Raw genomic sequence first — 23,071 nt, 5'->3', positions numbered from 1 at the left:
TCCAAACACAATGGCCTCCTGATACTCACTTGTCCAAAGCCACCATTGCTTAAACCAGTCCTCTGACAATAAAGTCAGTTTGACACCCACTGAACCCTTCTCGGACCCTGGGATGGTGCTGGTGAAAAAGACAAGGGCTCTGCCCGAGTCCCAGTCCTTCAGGGAGCAGGCACAGCAGGGAACTGGCAAACGGGTAACAGGGCTCACCTGGAGAAGTAGCAACGGGAATGGGGAGGCTGATGGCAGCCCAGCCCCGGGGGTGCTGTGCCAGGTGCTGGGGGAGGGCAAGGTGGGTAGAAGTTCATCACCACCCAGATGGCACCCAAATGGCCAAAGAAGCTCCTTGACCAAAGCCCTGGCACCGTGGTATGTGGGAGGAAGGCAGGAGGGAGATTGAAACCCGCCCAGAGCTAGTGGGATCCCTGATGAAAACCACTAGCCCAGGGAGTTTGCAGTTAGCAGATGCAAACTGTTACATGTAAAATGGAGAAACAACAAGGTCCTACTGTATAGCACAGGGAACTATATTCAATATCCTGGGATAAACCATAATGGAAAAGAATATGAAAAAGAACGTATCTATGTGTATAACTGACTCACTTTGCTGTACAGCAGAAATTAACACAACACTGTAAGTCAACTATACTTCAATTAAAAAATAAATTTATAGGACTTCCCTGGTGGCACAGTGGTTAAGAATCCTCCTGCCAATGCAGGGGACATGGGTTCGAGCCCTGGTCCGGGAAGATCCCACGTGCTGCGGAGCAACTAAGCCCGTGTGCCACAACTACTGAGCCTGCACTCTAGAGCCCGTGAGCCACAACTTCCGAGCCCATGTGCCACAACTATTGAAGCCTGCACACCTAGAGCCCGTGCTCTGCAACAAAGAGAAGCCACCACAATGAGAAGCCCGCACACTGCAACAAAGAGAAGCCCCCACAATGAGAAGCCCGCACACTGCAATGAAGAGTAGCCCCCGCTCGCTGCAACTAGAGAAAGCCCGCATGCAACAACGAAGACCCAATTCAGCCCAAAAATAAATAAATAAAATAAATAATTAAAAATAGATAAATAAATTTATAAGAAAAGCTTATATTTGGAAATAAAACAAACCCAAGTTTAAAAAAAAAAAAACACTGGCTCAGGGCACTTGCCCAGGCTTTACCTCACTTGATCCTAGAACTGCCTGCGAGTAGCTATGTCCTCCTATTTTTCTGGGGCAGAAACTTGAGTGGCAGGAACTTGCCTAAAGGTGCACAGCTGGATGGAAGGGCCAGGGCTCTCCGGGCTCCAGCCAGGGGCCTCCGCCCGTGAGGTCTGAAATTGGGGAGCTTCAGAAGAGAGATGTGGCGCTGGGGGGCTGCCAGCGTGAAGGTGGGGGACTAAGGGATCAGGGTGGGGATGGGACCTCTAGGGGGAGGAGTGGGGCGTGGTAGGTCCCAGGCTTGAGGTGGAGAACTGCTTCCTTCCATCTCCTTGCCTGCGCTACCTGCCCCAGGCAGGAGCACAGCCATGGAGATGTGTGGGTTCCCCTGCGGCTCAGTTTCAGAATCCTGTTTCCTCATTCCGCAACGTGGAGGAAGTAATGGTAGCCACCCTGTAAGGCTGGGGGGAGGGGAAAGCACTGTTGCCGTGTACGGGGCACTTGGCACGAGCCTGGGTACCATGAGTGTGTAAGAAAGGAGAGCTGTGCTCTTCACCCGCACAGCATGGGCCTGAGCTGGGCCAAGGGATGAGGCCTGTGTCTTCAGCCTATGAATGTGTAACATGGCCTTGGACAGGACCCTCCCACCTCTGCTGGCCTCAGCCTTCCTTCCATGCAATGGAGGCCACTGAAAGAGAGAATCCCCAAGGAGCTCCCCTCTGTAGGCTTCTGTATTTTGATGGGCAGGTTTGATGGGGCCCAAGTACAGAAGACAAACCAGCAGATGGTGGCAGGGACCCCCACCCCCGTGGAAAGGGATCCTGGGCCTCTGCTTGTATGAAAAGGGGATTCCAGGACTCACTGGGGTGGGGGGGCATCGATCCTCTCCTGTGGGTCAGGTATGTCGCTTTCCTTATCTAAATCCCGTCCTCGTGAAGACCCCGAGAGGAAGGTACAAACACCTGCATCTGACGGGGAGGAGACTGAGGTCCAGGGAACTCACTTGTCCACACAGCTGCTGCTTGGCACAGATGCGGTTCTAACTGAGGACTGTCGGGCACTAGAGTGTTCTTTCCACTGGAGAATTGACGACTAGACTCATGGACATGAGAGAGAGAGAGGAGAGGGCATTCCTGGTTCCCAGTTTTTCTCAAGATTAGGGACACAGAACATCTTTGCTAACTTATCCTTACAGGAGGGAGGCTGTTCTTGGCTACTTTAAGTTTGATACGTTAAACAACAGGCAAGTCTTGCTTTCCAGCACAGCTAAATAGCTGTTGCTAAGTCAGGTTCCTGCGGAGCCTACTTTAATGAATAAGCCAAGCAGGGTTTATAATTGATGGCTGGATACATCTGGGGGCTCCTGCAGTTGGAAGTAGTTTGTTCTCTTGAGTGAGTTAAACATCACCCTCCTAATTGTGCTAGCACAGTTCATTTGCTGCCGTAGCACAGTGTCTCTCTGCTGGGTGGAAGGAAAGAGCGTGGGCTTTGGAGCGAAGCCCAGCTCTGCCAGTGTCTGCCAGAGCGGTGTGGCCTTCTTGGGCAAGTCGCTTGGTGTCTCTGAGCCTTGGTTTTTCCAGTCTCAGTTGTAGGTAGAAGACCCAGGGTCCACAGGCTCGTTTGGAGGATGGGACTGGCATAGGTTTTGCAGATCTCACAATGGCTGTCTGAGATGGACAGCTACTGCTTCCTCTGCCGAGTCCAGGCAGCCTTCTGCAATGAGAAGTCGGTGTCTGTAGTGGCTGGGGATGGGAAGCTGCCCCACCCCCTCCCAAATAACTCTGCCTCTCTGTCGGTACAGAGAAAGAGAAAGACCCCAAGTACTGGAGAGACCAAGCTCAGCAGACCCTGAAAAATGCCCTGAGGCTTCAGACTCTCAACACCAACGTGGCTAAGAATGTCATCATGTTCCTTGGAGATGGTGAGGCCTGGGGGCCAAAGGGAGGGGCTGGATGGGGGCCCAGGGAGCCAGGCAGAGGTGAAGGTGGCTGTGTTGTAGAGGCTGGGGCCCTGGGGCCATGTTGAAGAGGATGGGAAAGCCGGGCTGTGAACCCCAAGGGTCTCGGGAGGGAAGGAGGAAAGGGACCACCCAGTCATGCTCTGGTGCCCACTGCTCAGCCTGCCTTGGCACCTAACTCTAGGGAGCTCTGGGTGCCCAAGAGAGCTGATTGGAGAGGCTGGGAGCCCGAGAGACTGAGCCCCCCTGACCCCCGTTCCCCACCCCCCGCCACAGGGATGGGCGTCTCCACGGTGACGGCGGCCCGCATCCTCAAGGGTCAGCTCCACCACAGCCCAGGGGAGGAGACCAGGCTGGAGATGGACAAGTTTCCCTACGTGGCCCTCTCCAAGGTGAGCTCCAGCCCCAAGCCTCCCACCTCTCAGGAGGAAAGGGCAGGGGAATGGCATTCGCTGGAGCCCTCAAACCTGCTGGCAATGCAGTCAGCCCTCCCGGGGGCTCTGTGGCCCCTCTGTGAATTGAGGACAGTAGCGGCTGCTTCCTAAGACTCTGGGGATTTCAGCTCATTGATTTCAAAATCTATTGACACATGACATACATAGAGAGAAGTGCACCGGTGTACAGAGTGAATTTTCACAAACTTGGCACGTGTCTGTATGACCAATATCCAGGTGAGAAACTGAACATGACAGCAGCCAGGGGTCCCCCCGCACCCCGCTCCAGTCCTTGCTCCTTGACTTCTAACACCATAGCTTAGCTGTTCCTGCCTTTGTACTTGACGTAAATGGGTTCACGCAGTGTGTACTCTTTGCATGGGGTTCTGTTACATTCGTTCTCTCCCAAGGCGGCTCAGATAGAAAGTGGTAGCTTTGTTTCTGGTGTTGTAATTGCTGGTGGCCATGGTGTCACATAATAAAGGTCCTTTAGACACTCTGGGCCAGGCCCTGGGCTCCCTTCTGGGGGAAAGCAGGGACCGTAATGTTTTCTGGTCTTCAAGGAGCTCTCAGGCTGGTGGGGCAGGGAGACGGGCAGATAGTTTCAGACCAGAGGTCTGAATAGTGGGGGGGTCTCCATTTCCCCATCCTAGATCCTGCCTCCCCCTAACTTTCCCTCCCCTTCCCCAGCCTCCCTCACTCCCTCAAGAACCCTCTCCGTCTCCCTTCTCCACGGCTCACCTGCCTCCCCCTCCCCCTTACTGGCTTCTGCAGCCCCAGACCCAGAGAGAGCTGACCCAGCCCCCATTTCTCTGCCAACCGAGTCTCCACATATTGGAACATTGCGTTCCCGCCCCTTCCTGCAACCCTGGCTGCCAGGGCACTGGGCGTGGGCAGGAAGCAGGCAGCTAGGTGATCCTGTGGCTCTGGGGGGACCTCGGTGGGTAGCAGGGCTCGGCCAAGGCCGCAGGAGGCCTGTGTCTCCCTCATGCCCAGGCCCCATGGTGTGAGTGGGGGTCGGAGGGCAGCAGAGTGGGCCGAGGCCGGGCCACCTCCTGACCCTCCTTTCCCGCCTGCAGACATACAACACCAACGCTCAGGTCCCTGACAGCGCAGGCACCGCCACCGCCTATTTGTGTGGGGTGAAGGCCAACGAGGGCACCGTGGGGGTGAGCGCAGCGACCCAGCGCACCGAGTGCAACACCACTCAGGGCAACGAGGTCACCTCCATCCTGCGCTGGGCCAAGGACGCAGGTGAGTGGGGCGAGTGGTGGGGAATGGGCCTGGCTCTGTGGCCTGTCTGAGCCTCTTTCCAACCGTACAACGGGGAGAGGGAAGAAGAAGATGCTCTCCAGGGCCCTTCCAGCTCTGAGGTTCTGGGCCTCTGTGAAATAGTCATGGATTCCTTTCCATGACAGCGAAAGCTAGTGGTTTAGGGGGTCACTCAGGTGTGCGTTTGCTCCCAGCTCATTTCCCTGAGTCTATTCCTTTGACTATGAAATGGGCATGAAAATGTAGCCCCCTCCCAGGTTTAGTGTGAGGGAGGTCAGGAACGAGCCCAGCACTGTTCCCGTGGAAGTCCAGTAAATGTCTACCCCTTCTCCCTTCCTCCTGGGAATTGGGAGGCCCTGGCACGTGCCCCCAGGGACTTTGGAGTCAGGCTATGAGGCTGGCTGACATAGGTGACGGAACCACACTCCACCTGAGAGCCCTTCGGAGGGGCCCTTGTGTTCCTGCAGGGCAGCGGGGGGGCTTCCTGCAGGCTGGGGCTCTGCAGGGTCCTTGGTGGAAGGGAGGGCTCCAGCCCAGGGGTTCACAGCTCAAGGGCCCTCAGGACAGGGGAGGGTCACAGAGGCAGAGTATCTGAGCTGCCGGGATATTTGGAAGCCACCAACCCCACCTTTAGTACGGATGCGGAGACTGGGGCCCAGTCAGGCAGCAGAACTAACCTGTCTTTAGCTAGGAGAGGGAGGGGGAAGACAGCTTGGACACGCCCATTTCCAGGCGAAACCAACCCCTCCTCTCCCACACCCCAGGGAAATCCGTGGGCATCGTGACCACTACGCGAGTGAACCACGCCACCCCCAGCGCCGCCTACGCCCACTCTGCTGACCGGGACTGGTACTCGGACAACGAGATGCCCCCGGAGGCCCTTAGCCAGGGCTGCAAGGACATCGCCTACCAGCTCATGCACAACGTCAGGGACATCGAGGCGAGTGCGGGAGTGCAGTCAGAGTAGGGGCTTGTGGGTCCGAGACCTCAGGCCTAGACTGGCACGGGAAAAGCAGTTTGGCCTGGCTCCCCACACACCTGGGAGGGCTCCCAGCCCATTAGGGGATTTGCGGTTGGGGCAGGGAGGCACTGTAGGATTTCTCCGCAGTGGGGCTGAGGGATGAATCCTGATGTGGCCGCCACCACACCTCAAGAACCAGACGCCCAGGGATTATTCTGTAAATGGGAAACTGGCACTGCACTGGAGCGTGGGGGTGACACAGTGCCATCTCAGGGGAGTACCTGCCCTGTACATTCCCACATGCACAGACAGGCACGCGTCCCGTGCACTCAGGCAGCATGCCCAGAGAAAAGGTGGTGTGGGCCGTGGTTAGCCCGAGCTCTTACTTTTAAAACTTGGGTTCCAATCCTTGCCCTGCTGTTTGCTAGCTGTGTGACCTTGGGTCAGTTACTTAACCTCTCTGAGCCTTCCCTTCTACAGCCCTTTTGTGAAATGTACCTACCTTATAAGCCCATTGCAAGATCTAAATAAAATAATCCCTGTAGAGCTTAGCCCTGGGCCCAGTGCTGAGTGAGTGCTCAGAAAGTGGCAGCATTTATGCACGAGCAGCCTCATGTCCCTGCCCTGAAACACCAGCTTTGACATACGGGGCAGGCTCAGCACATGTGCACCCCAGCATTGTCCACCTGATGTTCAGATGGGTCCCTACTCTCTGTTCTTAAATGAGAACCTCTGGCTTGTTCCCTTTTCAGACTCTTGTTACCTACTGCCAGGGGCTGGTGAGGGAGTGAGGGGACTTCGGCCCCCAAGCCTAGAATGGGGGTTCAGTGAGGCTCAGAGAGCCCCCAGGTCCCTCCTACCCCTTACCTCTGTTTCTACCCCCACCAGACAAACTTCCTGGCTCCCAGACCCACCCTCTGCCCCCCATGCCATCCCCCCAATTTCTAAGTGCCACCTGGCCCCTCTTCCAACCCCTTGTTTTTCTGAGCAGTGGACTGAGTTGCCCCTCTCGGGACACGTAGTCCCGTTGATCGCTCCTAGCAAGCGACCGTGTCAGGCAAAGCCGCCGTTCTGACTTTGCCTGTACCCGACTCATGTCCTGGGACAAGTCGCTTCCCCTCCCCAAGCCTCAGTGTCCCCACCTGTGCAACAGGGGCCGAGAGCCCCACCTGCCCCCTCCCAGGGCCACTGGAGGCTGAGATGAGGTCATGGACGTGAGAACATTTGTTGTACAAGCACAGGGTGTAATTACGGGGCTGCTCTTGAGAGAGATTTGGCAGCGACAGCCTGAGAAGGGGACAGGAGCTTAAATGAAGGCTTCTGGGGGGGGGCGGTGGGGGGAGGGGTGTTAACTGGGTTTAGGGGGGTGGTAAGCCACAGAGGCCACTGGGGGATGAGCTAGGGCGTGAGTGTGGAGGTGGGGCAGCTGTGAGGATTGCCCCTCCTCCCTTTCCTCTCTCAGCCTCCTCGTCCTTCCCTCTCCCCTCTGCCCCTGCACCAGCACCACCCCAAAGCCCCCCAGCCCCCAGGCTGTACATGAAACAAAAATCCTAGTGTCCGCCCTGAAAATAAATATCTTTTGCTAAAAAAAAAAAAAAAAAAAGAAAAAGAAAAATGAAAGACACAAACCCAAACCCCAAAGCCAAACAGCAAGTCTGTTATTTGGGAGTTTAATGAGTGTGTGAAGTGCGTGCTGGGGCTGGAAATGATGAGGCTCCAGGCAACAAGATTGGGGGCTTCATTTTCCATTCTGGAAATGGCAAGGGGTCAGGTTCTGTGGGAACAATTGGGGGGGGCGGGGGACCAGTGACCCGGGGTCCCCTTCTCCTTTTTTAACAGCCTGCCCTGCCCCCAGAGCTCCTGGCTGGAGCTGGCAGTGAGGAACTTGGAACTACTTGGATCTCTACTGCTTCTGGCCGTTGAGAATACCTTCCACGGGAGGCCAGCCCCAGGTGCCGGGACTGCACTGCGTCACTGCATTTCCTCCTGGGACAGTCCAGTGGCTGGGACGGTCCTGTGCGTGGGCATTACTGCCATGTTATAGTTGAGGAAACTGAGGTGCAGAGAGCTTAAGTGACAAGCCCTTGGTCAAGATGCAGGAGAGTCAAGATTCAAACCCAAGTCTGACTTCAGAGCTCTTTCTGGTTCCCCAGGATCCAGGCTGGTCCTGGGGGCCAGCGTGTACCCCTCACCTGTACCACCTGTACCACCGGCCTGGACTCCTGGCTCCCCCTCCACCCTGTGGAACCTGGGTTCTGAGGAGGGAGCTGGAATGGAAGGTTGAGAAGGGTGCGCATGAAATGCCAGTGGATCTGAGGCCAGCTGTCACTGGGTCTGCTCTCCCAAGGTGTCAGCCAGGGGCAGCGGCCTGGGCTGACGCCCATGGTGACAGGAGGACACCGGTGCGGTGGTCACTGCGGGCGGCGGCTAGTATGCTCTTGGCCTCCGTTCTAAAAATAGCCAGGACTTCAAACACGGACTCCCCAGGAAAACAAACAGTCCCGCGTCCGTCTGCCCAAGCGGGTGAGCACAGTGGGTAAAATTAGCCTGGCGGTGACTACACAGACGTGAGCACTGGTCCTCTGTTTGCCAGGCTCCCAGCTGGGCTGCCCCAAGACCTCCCTGGCTGTGGGGGGAGGAGGCTCTCAGAGTCCCCATCCTCAGCTCCATGGACGCCGCCGGGCCCTGGTGCCGGGGCTGGAGGAGGCTCGGGTTCGAATCCTGGCTCTGCCCCTCACTGGCCGTGTGGCCTTATGGGAAAGAAATCACATTTCTACACCCATTTCTTTATTTGGAAAACAGGTGACACGGGTTCCCTTACAGCCTTGGTATGACGTTGAATAAGATCATGTATCTCAAGTCCTTAGTGCCTGACACACACTCTGTACACGGTATTATTCTCACAGAAGCCCAAGTTATGCGTCGGGCTTCTGGAAAGCCGAATAAGGGAGGTTAGCTCCAATATTTCACCCAGAAGCCCGAATCACAGTCCCAATAGCCTCGTGATTTCATCCCTGCCCCCGAGCTGGAGACGTGGAGGCTCGGGGAGGGCAGCGTGGACTGAAGCCAGGACTCGCCATGCTGGAGAAGCTTCCACTCCACCCGCCGGGCCTCCAGGAGCCCAGCTCTCCAGGCGGGGCCTCTGGAGCCTCTGGATGTCATGGCGCCCTGGGCTCCTCATGGCTGTGTCCCCTTTAGGTGATCATGGGGGGCGGCCGGAAGTACATGTTCCCCAAGAATAGAACCGATGTGGAGTATGAGATGGACGAGAAGGCCAGGGGCACGAGGCTGGACGGCCTGAACCTCATCGACATCTGGAAGAGCTTCAAACCGAAACACAAGGTAGCCTGTCCGGGGGCCTGATGGCTGCAGGGTACGCCTGCAGTGGGCAGGGCTGCGGGAGTCCTCTCTGAATCCGTGTTCATTTCTGTAGAATGGGGTCATAATTCTTACCTCAGCGGGCTCAGAGGGCCTTACAGATATATGAATGGCACATAGTAGGTGCCCATCAATTCCCTCCTTCAAGACCACAGTGAAATACCTTCAGGCGGTAAGGAGGAAGGCAGGCCAAGGATAACCTGCAGAGACATTCAGTCCACCTGCACCCCTACTGTGTGCAGGGCCCCTGGCTAGGCATGAGGTCCAAAGGATGAGTCAGATGGTTAAGGAAACGTGGAATGCTGTGTGCTTGGATGGCGAGACGCCCAGGAGCTACGGGAACCCAGAGGGGACAGACCACAAGGGTGGGGCTGAGAAGCCCTGACAAGGGGGAGGAGGGGGAGGAGGCAATATTGGGAGGGTCTTGCAGGCAGAGGTGGCAGGGAGGGGCCGGGCTGGGCACGTGCTGGCCCGCCGGAGCGTGGGAAGACCTGGGCGCTGGCTCCCTGGAGCAGCTCTGGCCCTTAAAATCCATCTGCTGGCCACTGGGCCTGGGGCAGCTGGGGTCTGGAAATGACTGCGGTCAGGGCTGAAGACAGTGGGAAGCAGCCTGGCAGCCACTTTGATGTCACTCTGGGGTTGGGTTTCTGAGGGTTCCAGGACTGGCCCCCGGGGAGGCCTTGTGGGATAGGGCTGGGCCAAGAGCGAGGTGGGGGGTAGGGGCTGGGAAACGGCCCCCTGGGGCTGGTAGGGGTGGGACTGAGCTGCTTTGAACCTTTCCCACTCCTGAGTCAGCTCAGGCTGGACCAGAGCCCCATCCCAGCCCGAGTCAGAGAGACACCGCCACTCTCAGCCTCAGTTTCTCTACCTGGAACATGGGACCGGAGCTTATAATTCTTCTTGCCCAGGCAGGGGGCTTACCCTGGAACTCAGTCTAGACACCAAGAGGGAGAGAGGCACCCACATCACTGGACCGAACAGGGCATCACTTTGAGGTTTCAGATAAGCCACACATTCTTTGCAAATCGTGCCTTAGTATGGGCTAATCTGTGTGTCTCAGTGTCCCCATCTGTGAAATGAGAATACAGTACCTACCTTGGGTGGGTGATGTGAGGGACAAATGAGATAACGTAGGAGAATCATCTCAGTGAAGGAGGGGAGCTCCACTTTCTTAGCCTTCCCACCCTCCTTCCCAAAGCAGCCCCTGAGGTTCAGAAACCTCTGATCCCAATGCCATTGGCCAGAGAAGGCAAGGGGCTCTCTAATGGACACACAGCTGATTCCTAGTAGTTCGGGACCCCCCGGTCTAGGCCTGAATGGTACCATCACCAGGCAAGCTGGCCAGCCCTTCCCATGGCCTCTATGCCCTGGGGAAACAGCACTTCCTTTATCTCCTCCTTGGAGGGGGTCCCCAGGGCAGAGCTAGGGCTTTGCTTCCTCCCTGGCTCTCCACAGCTCTCAGAATACACATAGCCCATACCTCTCAGTGGGCACTCAAGGCCGCCTGTGATCTGCGCCTCCCTCTTTGCTCCCTGATGCCTCCCCGTGCTTGGAACTCTGCTCCCTGACCCCAGGCTGATCAATTCCTGCTTGTCCTTCAAGGCCCCATTAGGACATCAGGAAGCTGTCTCTGATCCTGCCTCAAGGCTCACAGTGGTCTCTGGTCTCCAAATTCTCATCTCCCTGCATTAAATGTTCCCATTTGTTTGCCATTTCTTGAAGACAGGGATGGTGGGTCTTCGGGGAGGGATTTTAAATGACTGAAGAGAACCAGTACATGCCGTAGACTCTGAGACCAGCTGGGGTTAGTCCTTCCGACTTCCCCAGCCCCGCATGGCTGACACCGCCCTCCTTCCTAGCACTCTCACTATATCTGGAACCGCACCGAACTCCTGGCCCTCGACCCCTACACCGTGGACTACCTCTTGGGTAAGTGGAGGGGGGTGGAGTGGACATCCAGCTGGGTGCCCCGGGGACGAGGTCCCAGGCTGCCCTGCTACTTAGGGACCTTCGCCCTCAGGCTCCAGGACCTGGGAGGGGTGAGGGAGGGGTTCTGGTTCATAGAATTAGACCTGAAATCTGCTGGCTGTGCAGGGTGAATAGCTCCATTGAGCACAAAGGGAAACAAAGCTCAGAGAAAGGAAGCGACCTCTGGCATGCCACACAGCCGGTTAGAATTAGGGCACAGGTGAGTTTGAACCCTGGCTGGAGCTGGGACTTAAACAGATCCCAGACTGAGGAGCAAGGGGACCCAGAGCCAGCCCTGCTGCGTTGCCAGGGCAGAAGCCAGCTAGATTGTCGCCAGTGGTCTTGACTGGGGGGGGTGAGTACCCCCATTTCCCCAGGGAATGGGAAACAGGTGTGGGGCCTGGGGGCGGCTCCAGGCCAGGTGGAATGAGACCCTGAGTGCCACCATGCAGACATCTGGGTCCTCTTTCCCTTCTGGCTATTGGGCCAAGCAAGTGGTGGCAAGACCTCCTGCAAATCTTTCTCAAGGAGCACAGCCCCTGGGTCCTGGGTGTATCACTGGAAGTTATGGGCTTAGAGCTGGGCACCTGGAGGATCCCTCAGATACACACACAGCTCTCTACTTGCCTGGCTCACACAGCACACACCCCATGCCCCACACTGGCTGTGTAGAGTTATGCATGTACCCATGGAGCAAGAAAGTTCTGTTCATGGATCTTAGAGCCAGAGTGCTGGGTTCAAATCCAGCTCCTACCACCCATGAGCTGTGCAACCTTGGGCAAGTGATTTCTCCTCTCTGTGCCACAGTTTTCTCTTCTATAAAATAAGGATAATGAATTCTCCGTAAAATGGGGATAACAATAGGGCCTCCCTCAGGGTTGTCATGAGGATTAAGTGAGCTAATATATGTTACCTGTTGCTGCATAACAAATTATCCCAAAACTTTACAGTTTAAAACAACTGTAAAGTTGTTTTATTTATAATGATTGTTGAACAGTTTATTCCTTCACAGTTTCTCTGGGTCGAGAGTTTGCAAGTGATTTAGCTGGGTCTCTCGTGAGGTTGCAGTCATCTGCAGACTTGTCTGGGGCTGGGGCTTCCGAGGTGGGCCACTCATATGGCTCATAACTTGGTGCAGGCTGTTGGCAGGAGGCCTCAGCTCCTTGCCACGTGAATCTCTCCATTGAGTTGCTTGAGTGTCCTTACAACATGGCAGCTGGCTTCCCCCAGAAATGTAAGAGTATGCAAGGCCGAGGCCACAGTGTGTTATGCCCTGGCCTGGAAGTCACACGCCATCATTTCTACAGTGTTCTGTTGGATACACCGGCCAGCCCTAGTCAGTGAGGGAGGGGCACACGCGGGCATGAATTCCAGGAGGGAGGGTTATTGGGCACCATCTCGGAGGCTGGCGCCTAAGTGCTTCCAAAGCACATAGGACAGCGTGTGGCACAGAGTAAGCACTCTGTTCATCGGAGCCCTTGCTTGGCTGCGTGCAATTATGGAAGGGCGAGGTGTTCTGGAAGGACATCCAGGACTGGAAGCACCAACCCAGTACTTGTGGAATCTTGTGACATGGGTAAGAAATGAATCACTCTCCTTACTTCACAAGGGAAAAAACCGAGCTCGGTGAACAGAAGGGACAGTGACCCCAACCCTTCTTCTGTTTCACTGCACAGGGCACTGAGCCCTTCAAGGCTGACCTGTAAATGACATGTAAATACACGCCCAGGCTGCCTTGTGGAGGCCAGGACACAATCCTCTGCCATGTCCAGGGCTCTATGGGCTCAGGGTGGGCTGACGGATTGGAATCCCAGGTCTCCCACTTAGCAGCTGAAAATAGCAAGGTACGAAACACCTGAGGCTCAGTCTCCTCCTCTGTGAAATGGACACAGTGGTCCCTCTCACCATGGCGTGGCTAAGAAGATGAAAGGAGGAAGTGCGCCCAAAGCACCTGGCACAAGTCAGGCCCGCAAGAGCCACCCAGATGAGCTTCCATCCCCCCACTTTACCCCCAAGCTGTGTGTGGGGAGACACCCACATCCTCCCGGGTCCTCCTCAGGTCTCTTTGAGCCAGGGGACATGCAGTATGAGCTCAACAGGAACAACGTGACTGACCCTTCACTCTCCGAGATGGTGGAGACGGCCATCAAGATCCTGAGCAAGAACCCCAAAGGCTTCTTCTTGCTGGTGGAAGGTAGGGGTCCAGGACCTGACTGCAGGGCCACTTCCCTGGCAGCTTCCAGATGGGTTCAGGGGTAGGGCGGTCCAGCTCTCAGAACTGTCCAGTTTGGGGATGAGCAGGGAGATTCCTTTAGGGAGATGGGTTGTGGAGGGAGGGGGGAAAAGGGGGCGGTGCTGAAGTTCCCAGCCCAACAAGCAGCTCTCCTCTGGGCGTGGAGATGGCACATCTGGCTTACTAGTCCAGGAAGGCTTCCTGAGAGAGGAGGCAAGTTTCTTCCTTTTGGAAATACCTCCCCAAGGCCTGGCTCTGGAGGGGTGTGCAGGCCCCTCAGCTTCACTCCTCCCGAAAGACAAATCAGCAGGCCCCGGTAGACAAATGAGCTCTTAGCAGCTGCCTGGCTGGGCCCAAGCACGCCGGCCCAGGGTCCTCCTCTGTAGGTGCCCATCGGTCTGCAGGAACCCTCGCAGCTGGACAGCAGACCTCTCATGTTACTGGGCCCGTGTAGGAACAAGGTCAGAGAGGAGAAGGCCCAGGGCGGGCCCTGGGATATCCCGCGGTCCCCTGGGTTGGGAGAGCCAGACCCTTCAGGAGGCAGCGGTGCTGTATGCCGACATTCCTGGGGTTTCCCGGCACTGTTGTGAGGCCCTGGAGTCATTGTCCTGATGCTGCCACCCACTGGCTCTGTGACCTCTACCTGTACATTTCTGTAAAACGAGGCCAAAAATAGTCCCCCTCTCCAAGAAGGGTTATTAGCATCCATTGAGTTCAGAGACATAATGTACTTGGAGCAGGGCCCAAAAGAGAATAAATCCTTTATGCTTCTGTTATTATCATTATTATGATTACACAGTAGCTAAGTCAATCACAATAGGAAGTGAGAGGAAATGATAAAGTTTCCAGAATCTTCCAAGGTTCTAACAACTATTGTCTTTCATGTTCTAAATGGACACACGCACACAGACGTATTTGCACACATCCTGTCACCACACATACGCACACGCTCAGGCCCCTCCGCCCTCCAGAGGCCAGCGGCCGCCAGCCCAACTCGGCGGCTCTCTTGCCAAGCCCCGGGGTTCCCACTGAAGCACGGCGGTCTCGGCCTGGCCCTGAACGGGCCTCTGATGCCGAAGAACCAACCAGGAACCAGTGGTGAGCACGGGCTCCCCCGGGAGCGGTCTTCTTTGTGAGCGCGGCCAAGACTGGGCCTGCCAGACCAGCTGCTCCCAGAGCCACAACAAAGGAGGGACCCACCCTGCTAGCCTGCCGGGCCAGAGTGGTGAGGCCCAGGCTAGCAGGAAGGAGGGCGGCCAGGCCCCCAGGCTCAGGAGCCTCAGAGACGGGAGTGTCCACCAGGCATCGTCTTCCTGTTAGAGATGGAAGGTGTTCTCCGAAGTCACACAGCCTTAGCCGTGACCTTTAAGCCAGGCTTAACGCCAGGCCTCCTGTGCTCGTCTGGGGAGGTGGCATGAGGTGCAGGCTTCCCCGGGCCTTTATGGGAGGCTGCTGTAGGCACTGCCCAGGCATGGAGGGTTTTTCCCCTTTAGGAGCGTGCTTAACCCTCGGAGGGGATGTATTCAAAGCGGAGATGGAAAAACAGGGCTTTACAGCGAGTCACGCCTGAAATCAAATCCTAGCAGATCCCACCTTGGACACATCACTTCCCACTCCCGGCCTCAGCTGCTCCATCTGTAAATGGGGCTAATCGTACCCATCTCTGCCCACGGTTGTTGTGAAAGGGAAACAAGACATCAGCTTATGATGCCTGGCACCTAGTAGCCATTCAGGCATGTTGGGTCCCTTCCCTCCCTCTCCGAGGTCTTCAGGGACCCCGAGAAGCTGAAGAAGCAGTGCTGGGAGCCGAGTGGGGTGGTGGGGCTGCTTTAAACCCTGGCTTTGCACTCTCCATGCGTGGGCCTGTGGTCCAACAACTCGCCTTCTGAGGTGCTGTGAAGGTCGAATGGCTGTGTCAAGTGCCTCGTGTGGTGCCTGGCCCAGGGGAGTCCCCTGGCCATCATGGGATGGGAATTGGGGGTCAGATCTCCTTCCCTGCCCCCTCACTGGAGGCCTTTGCCTTGGTGTCCCAAGGGGGAAGGATTGACCACGGGCACCATGAGGGCAAAGCCAAGCAGGCACTGCACGAGGTGGTGGAGATGGACCGGGCCATCGGGCAGGCAGGCGCCATGACCTCCGTGGAAGACACGCTGACCGTTGTCACCGCCGACCACTCCCACGTCTTTACCTTTGGCGGGTACACCCCCCGTGGCAACTCTATTTTTGGTAGGTGGGCCTCCATTGGGGTGGGCATTGGGCACTCCCAGGGTCTGCCCTCTGGGAGCAGGAGTGGGGTGGGAGACCTGGCAAGCCCAGGGCCTGGCACGTGTGAGACTCAGAATTGGGCAGGGAGGAGAAGTCACTGACAGGTGGGGGAACACAGGATGGGGGATGGAGTGAAGTGATGCCTGGGTGGGTGTATGGGTGGCCACCTGGATGATGGATGGGTAGAAAAATGAGAGGGAGGATGGATTAATGGACAGGAGAGAGGAGAGGATGGATGGATGGATGTGAAGGATGGAAGGACAGACCAACAGATGGGAGGATGTGGGCACAGTGAAAACTGAAGGGTGGCTGGTTGGAAATAAATTGGGTTTGGAAGGCGACTCCATGAAAGGGGACCCAGGCGTTGCCAAGCTGGGGGCTGGGGACTGTACTCCAACATGACCCCTGGACCAGTGCCTCCCTGCGCAGGTCTGGCCCCCATGGTGAGTGACACAGACAAGAAGCCTTTCACTGCCATCCTGTATGGCAACGGGCCCGGCTACAAGGTGGTAGGCGGTGAGCGAGAGAATGTCTCCATGGTGGACTATGGTAAGGCTGCACGGCCAGAGCTGGGGGGGACAGGGCGCCCCCTAGGGATGAGCTTGGAAACAGCGTAGTCCTGTGGTTAAGGCTCGGGGGGGTGTCTCAGAATAGCCAGGACTTGAGTCAGAACAACCTTAATTTGAATCCCTCCTAAAATCTAGCAGCTCTGTGACCTTGGGCAAATAACTTCACCTTCCTCAGCTTCTGTTTCCTCCATATCTGCCTCCCAAGTTTGTCTGAAGGACTAGATAGATCTGATGAGCTTAGCGTGGTGCCTGGCACGTGTAGGTACTTGCTATGTTACACTGTCATTTTTACTGGCTGTATGATATTCCAGCGTGTGAGTCTTCCCAGTCTGCTTATGCAATTCCATATTGTTGGATGTTTGTTCATGATGTCCCCAGGGGTCCCTGGGGGCCTAATGGCACAGCCAATGGTAAGAGGCTCTCCTGGGTTGACTCTTCCCTTCTAATCCAGACGGCCCGGATGAGGTCTGGGGGTTGAGAGTGCAGGCTTCTGTGTCAAAACAGACTCAGGCCCAAATCCTGTGGCCTGGTGCGAAATGACTTCCCTCCAGTGAGCCTCAGTTTCCTCTTCTATAAAATGGGGGCATTCAAGCCAACCTGGAAGGGGCACGGGGAAGCTACTGCATAGTGCCAGGCCCCTGGTAGGCTCTCAGCAAGTGTTTCTTCTGGCCCGCAGCTCACAACAACTACCAGGCACAGTCCGCCGTGCCCCTGCGCCACGAGACCCATGGCGGGGAGGACGTAGCCGTCTTCGCCAAGGGCCCCATGGCACACCTGCTGCACGGCGTCCACGAGCAGAACTACATCCCCCACGTGATGGCTTACGCAGCCTGCATCGGTGCCAACCGCGACCACTGTGCCTCCGCCAGCTTGTCAGGCAGCCCCTCCCCAGGCCCTCTGCTCTTCCTGCTGGCCCTGCTCCCCCTGGCCATCCTGTTCTGAGGGCCCAGGGCCTGGGCATCTACCAGCCCACGACAGATGGCTGGCCTCCCTCTCCAAGTGCTGCCCACCCCCGGCAGCCCACACCTCAAGGGGCGGGAGGCAGAGGCCTCCACAGCCTCTGCAGCTGCCAGAAAGGGGACCCAGGAAACCAAAGTCTGCCTGCTGCCCACCTCGCTCCCTGCTGGAAATCTCCACCAGTTGCTGGCCTCCAGCCTCTGCCCCCACCCGCTGCCCCTTTGGCCAACAGGGTAGGTTTCTCTTGGGCAGGCAGAGAGCATAGACTGCAGAACTTCTCAAAGCATCTGATTTTTCTAGCAGACGTATTTCTCCAGACCCAGAGGCCTTGGAGCTTCTACAGAACATTCCGGATTGACCCTCCCACTCCCCTCTCCTTCCCTCTGGAAGCCACCAGGCCCCACCAGGCTCATGTCCCTGTCCCCAAGCCCAGTCCTAACTGCAGGGGAGACCAAGTCCTTCTCCTCAGGATGGGGGTTTGCTCACTCATTCCAAGGCCGCCTGGGGCTCCCAGGAAGTCAGCTCCTGGGACTGGCCATCCAGCCCAGGGTGGCCCAGGCTGGGAAGGGCAGCCTGGCAGAGCAGACACTTCCCAGCTCTGAACACGCATGCCAGCTCCTCTCTGAAGTGACTCTCCTGTTTGGAGCAGCCAAAAATTTTTCTCTTTTTGATGTTGGTTAAAAGGGAACACAAAACATTTAAATAAAACTTTTCAAATATTTCTGAGGACAGGACTGAGTCTTTGTGGTCAGTGAGGAAGAGACTGAAATAAGATCATTCCTCTGGGAAGAACTGGACTCAGGGCCCAGGAGCACAGGTGGGGTTGGACGGGGAGAAAGGGGTCTCCTGCTGACCTGGGGACTTCACCGCTCATTACCTGGGCGACTTTGGACAAAGTCCTTTGTGTCTCTGCCTCTCCATTTCCTTATCTGTAAAATGGGAGGCAGTCCACTCTGGGGTTGCCATGAAGATTAAAGAAGACTACCTCGGTGCCCTGAAACCCACGGCAGGAAGGCCTTCAAGGGCCCTGGGACACCCTTGCTGCATGGCGCTCACAAACAACTGCCCACCTTGGCCCATTGTAGCTGTTCCTCCATTCATTCACTCAATAAGCATTGAGTATGAGCCAGGCACTGTACTAGGTCCTAAGAATTTAGTGGTTGCCCTCACAGAGCTTCAGCCTAGATGATTGTGATTTTTCCATTCCTGATTGTCAAGCCCGGGTACCAGACTCAAGATTACACCCGATATTGGGGGTATACAGAGTTGCCCAAGTTTGCTCCTCTTTCCTCAATTAGAATCAAAGTCCCAATAATGATACTAATCCTAACAATTAATATTGATCATTTACCATCTGCCGATCTCTGTGCTTGATGCTTGTATGCGTTCAGTTCATTTAATCCTCACTAGGAAGTAGGCCTCCATCATCCACATTTCTAGATGATGAAGCCAAGGGTGCAGGAGGGGATGTGAGTGCCCAAGGTCCCTCAAGTTGTGGAGCTGGAATTTGATTACAAAGTTCCCATACTTAATGACACGCTTTATTTCTTTATAATGCATTTCCGACCTCCTGCCAACCAGGCTCTGAGGCAGCCAATACTAATGACTCATAACAGGGGCCAGTTAAATATGAACTCGGAAAGATGAGAAATTGTATGTCAGAAGCAGACATCCTTCAAGAATGAAAATGCAGCTGAGCAGATTTCTCTTTGAGTTTCCAAGCAGTCCTGGCAAAAAGGGAAGCGCAGCCGAGCTGATGCTGGGATAACAAATAAAACTACATGCCTACATTCTCGCCAGGACGGAGACCTCATCTTCAGCTGTACATTACAGCATTTTCATTTGTTATTCTCATACCATCCTCACAATTTTTGTCATATCTCTGTACTATCATTTCCTAAACACTTCTTTTTTCTTTTTTTAAATTTATTTTGGCTGCACCGGGTCTTAGTTGGCGGCATGCAGGATCCTTAGTTGCGGCATGCGGACTTCTTAGTTGGGGCATGCAAAGTCTTAGTAGCGGCATACATGCAGGATCTAGTTCCCTGACCAGGGACCAAACCCACATCCCCTGCACTGGGAGCATGGAGTGTTTACCCCCTGGACCACCAGGGGAGTCCCCCTAAACACTTCTTTAAATTCACATTTAAGCAGTCTGTTTTTAAAAGTTTGCCAGGGACTTCCCTGGTGGCACAGTGGTTAAGAATCTGCCTGTCAATGCAGGGGACACAGGTTCGAGCCCTGGTCCGGGAAGATCCCACATGTCGTGGAGCAACTAAGCCTGTGCGCCACAACTACCGAAGCCCGCATGCCTAGAGCCTGTGCTCCGCAACAAGAGAAGCCACTGCAATGAGAAGCCTTCGCACTGCAACAAAGAGTAGCCCCTGCTCGCCACAACTAGAGAAAGCCCATGTGCAGCAAAAAAGACCCAACGCAGCCAAAAATAAATTTTAAAAAATTTCGCCAGTACCACCCAAAATCAATTTACATGTCTCTGGGGTATTCAAACCATCCTTTGTGTCTTCTTAGGTTGGGTTTATCCAGAGGCAGACTCTGAGACAAGGATCTGAGTACAACTGGTTTATAAAAGGAACCCAGAAAGCACCAGGCAGAGTGAGGGAGTCAGCATGGAAAGGGAAGGATGTGTTATTAAGCAGGTTACCATTCTGGACAACTAGGGCTCAGTCCCACTGTGGGCCTCCAGGAGACTGTGTAGAAGATGTATCTCAGAGTTATACCACTGTGGGGCGAGGGAGCTGGGGTATTTATTCTCCAGCTCTAATCCCTCGTTGGCTGAGGGCTGCTCCCAGGAAAATGAACACCCTGGCCCTTCCAACCGGCCCCTGGAAGGGCTGAGACAAAGCTCCCAAGCATGTGCTAGAACAGTAAATGCTCAAAGGATACAAACAAAGCACCATCACATCTGTTAGACTTTGGGATGGGTTCAAAAGCATGGGCTGTGAGTCAGAGAGATAGGGGTTCCTGTCTCTGCTCCATCACTTTCTCGTTGCCATGAGCTCAGGAGAGTTCTTTAACTTCGCTGACGTTCCATTCCTGCATCTGAATGTACAGTCCCAGCACCATGCTGAACACATACTGAGCCTTTAGGATCCCATGAGAAACAAGGAGCTCCTCCTGCCGTGAGTCCAGGCTGTGGGCTGATGTCTGCTTCAAGGGTAATCAAGGATGCTCCGGCGCCACTGCTCCAGAGTCTTCCCCATGCCTCCCTCACCCAGGCTGCACCCCACACCTTCACGTCACTCATCACCCCTTTAGTCTAACTGTTGGTGGCTCTGAGTCCTAATCCAGGCCAGGGGTCCAGACAGAGGTCCCAGCTCCACCCATCCACCCGCAGAACTAGAAGCTAAGGGTGACAGTAAGATGCTTTCTCAGGGAGGAAGACTGAAGCTAAGCTGACAAGTCCTCTTCTAGTCATCCAGATAACCCTGTCTTCTGTTAAAGAGAAATCTAGAACTTAACACAATAAGAGTTTATTTCTATCTCAAACAGCTGGTGGTGCCTCTGGTCAGGTGCCTGGGACCCAGGTTCTTTCCACTATGTGGCTCTGCTGTCTTCTAAATTCCAGATGTTCTATCTAACCAGAACGTCTATCTGACCAGCTCACCAATGGGTGACCCACTTTTTAACCACTTCTTCCTGGAAGTAACATATGTCCCTTCTACTCACGGTGCATTGGTGAGAACTAGTCACATGATCCCATCAAATGCAAAGGAGGCTGGGAAATGTAGTCTTCAGTTGAGTGGCTGTTTCCCACCAACAACTCTAGCAGGTTCTCAACTGCGGCACTACCAGCACTTGGGGCTGGGTGCTTCTCTGTTGTGAGGACTGTCCTGTGCATTATAGGATGGTTAGCAACATGCCCAGCCCCTCCTCACTAGATTTCTAGGGGATGCGACCACTGCCCCCCACCCCACTCAACAATGAGCACCTTTGCTCCACAGAAAGGAAGGGGTGTAGGAAGCTTGGGTTGTCTTGTCTTAGCTTCACTTACGCTCAGGCCACCTTCCAACTCACAGTGTTTCAGAACATTGGGAACTTGCACAAAAGATTTGAATTTCTGGCTTTTTTTGAAAAATTGGAAGGTGTGCTGGCACTGCCCCACATTTCTGCAAGGCAGTAGTCAGCTGGAGCAGAGAGACGGCTGCCCATCTTGGGGGTACCTCTCCTGTTTGCCTCAGTCCCCAGGGTTCCCTGGACCCTATGCAAAGCCCCTCTGGACTGGTGTTACTTGTCTGGTCGTTGTGGAAACTGAGCTTGTGGCCCCTGCCTTATTCTGGGCCATAGCCTGGGCCACGCCTGGGAGACAACTGCGAATAGCCCCAGGACTCTGTCCTCAGGAAGTTCATGTCTCATGGTAGAGACCACCAGGGGGAATTCCAGGGCAGTGGGGAGGCAAGGAACTGTGGGGGCATGGAGGGGGCACCTAACCAGCTGGGGGCACAAGTGGGGTGGGCACAGACAGAAGGCAAAGAATGAACTGGGGCTTGACAAGGCGAGGAGGACTGAGGCAGGCATGAGGCTACAGAGGGGAATTCAGAGGAAATGTTGCGGGAAAGATGGGCAGGAGGGCCTCAAATGCCATTCCAAGAAGCCGGGGGTTGACCTTGAAGACCCTGGGGAGCCATGGAAGATTCTGGAGCTGGGACATGAGCATCATTTTTGAAAGATCATCTTGGCTGCCAGCTTTGAGAAGAATTAGAGGCTGGGAAACCAACAAGGAAGTCTGCTGCAAGAGGCCAGGCAAGGGAAGCTGGGGTCATGGAGGTGGGGAGGAGGAAGCAGTCCCCAGACCTGTGCCTGAGAGTCTCAGTCCTGTTTGTGAAGAAGGAAACTGGACCAGCATGTAAGTGGATAGATTGTCAGCAAACTTACTGCTCTGAGATTGAAGGCAGGAGGGAGCAGGGGACCTACAATGCATCGCACACCCTACTAAGCACCCCAGACATGGCAGTGAAGTTGTAGGACGGTTAGTAGCATCCCCAGATGCTAGACACATCCACATACCCCACCACCATCCTGTGAGCTGGACAATATCATCCCCATTTTACAGATTAGGAAGCTGAGGCTTGGCAGGGCACAGGGACCTGTTCCATGGCTTGTTAGTGACAGCTGCAAGTTGAACCCAGGTCTGCCTGACCCCCAGTCCACCTCCTCCAAGGCCCTCCGAGGCGCTAATCTCTCCAAGGAAAACAACCCCAGCCCCATCAGCCACAGAAGCCCTTCGATCAGGTAGTGAGATCCCCAAAGCAGCAGCGTTTATAATTAGCCCTGGTGGCTAACCCTGAGACCTCCCACCAAGATCTAGTACCAGCCGATCTGGGGGTGGGGTGGGGGATTAAGTTCTCAGAAGAGGATTTGGGCTTCCGAGTTCCTGTGTGGCTTCCTGGGGCCTCCTTGTGATGCTGCCTTGATCATGGCTCCAGGCTCTTTTCCGGCTCCTCGGCCATCTGCCCGCAACCTCAGGATGGGGGGCACGCACATGACCCACCAGCCCAGCAGGGGCAGGCGGGGCGTGGGGCCGCCACCGGCCAGTGCTGGCTCTCCCTCCTGCCCACTGGAACCGAGGCTTAGAGTCGCTGAGGTGTTGGAAACACTGGCTATAGGCACAGCCGTGGACATTTCCACGGTGCTCCCTGAGCGCCAGCATCCTTCCTAGTGCTTCACAGCGCACTTAACTCATTTATCCGCCCAACCACTCTCCGAGGGCAGGGACTGTTACTGTCTCTGGTTTACAGATGAGGAAAAGGAAGCAGAGAGCAATCTGATAACTTCTGTGAAGTCCCACAACTAACAGGAGATGAGAAGGATGTGAAGGCAGGCAGTGCGACCGCGCACTGGGCCGGATGAGCAGCAGAAAGCAGGAGTCGGGATTGTAACTCTGCAAAGGTTTGAGGGAGCAGGGCTGCCGGCGT

General features: G+C 55.4%; 1 protein-coding gene across 1 annotated transcript in view; it reads left to right on the top strand.

Moving 5' to 3' along the window:
- The window catches only part of ALPL (alkaline phosphatase, biomineralization associated), a 57,628-nt gene extending 39,771 nt beyond the window's left edge, over nt 1-17,857 (top strand). Inside the window, exons 3-12 of the mRNA XM_082647899.1 lie at nt 2,946-3,065; nt 3,378-3,493; nt 4,615-4,789; nt 5,572-5,747; nt 8,967-9,110; nt 11,006-11,075; nt 13,174-13,308; nt 15,382-15,573; nt 16,042-16,161; nt 16,858-17,857. Coding sequence (XP_082504025.1) covers nt 2,946-3,065; nt 3,378-3,493; nt 4,615-4,789; nt 5,572-5,747; nt 8,967-9,110; nt 11,006-11,075; nt 13,174-13,308; nt 15,382-15,573; nt 16,042-16,161; nt 16,858-17,123 — 1,514 coding nt within the window. The 3' untranslated portion in view covers nt 17,124-17,857. The remainder of the gene's footprint in view (nt 1-2,945; nt 3,066-3,377; nt 3,494-4,614; nt 4,790-5,571; nt 5,748-8,966; nt 9,111-11,005; nt 11,076-13,173; nt 13,309-15,381; nt 15,574-16,041; nt 16,162-16,857) is intronic.
- The last annotated feature ends 5,214 nt before the right edge of the window (nt 17,858-23,071 follow it).

Source organism: Grampus griseus, assembly GCF_964374135.1.
Source record: "Grampus griseus genome assembly, chromosome: 1".
Classification (NCBI taxonomy): domain Eukaryota; kingdom Metazoa; phylum Chordata; class Mammalia; order Artiodactyla; family Delphinidae; genus Grampus; species Grampus griseus.
The sequence above is the reverse complement of the archived record's forward strand: the minus strand, read 5'-3'. Positions and strand labels throughout refer to the sequence as shown.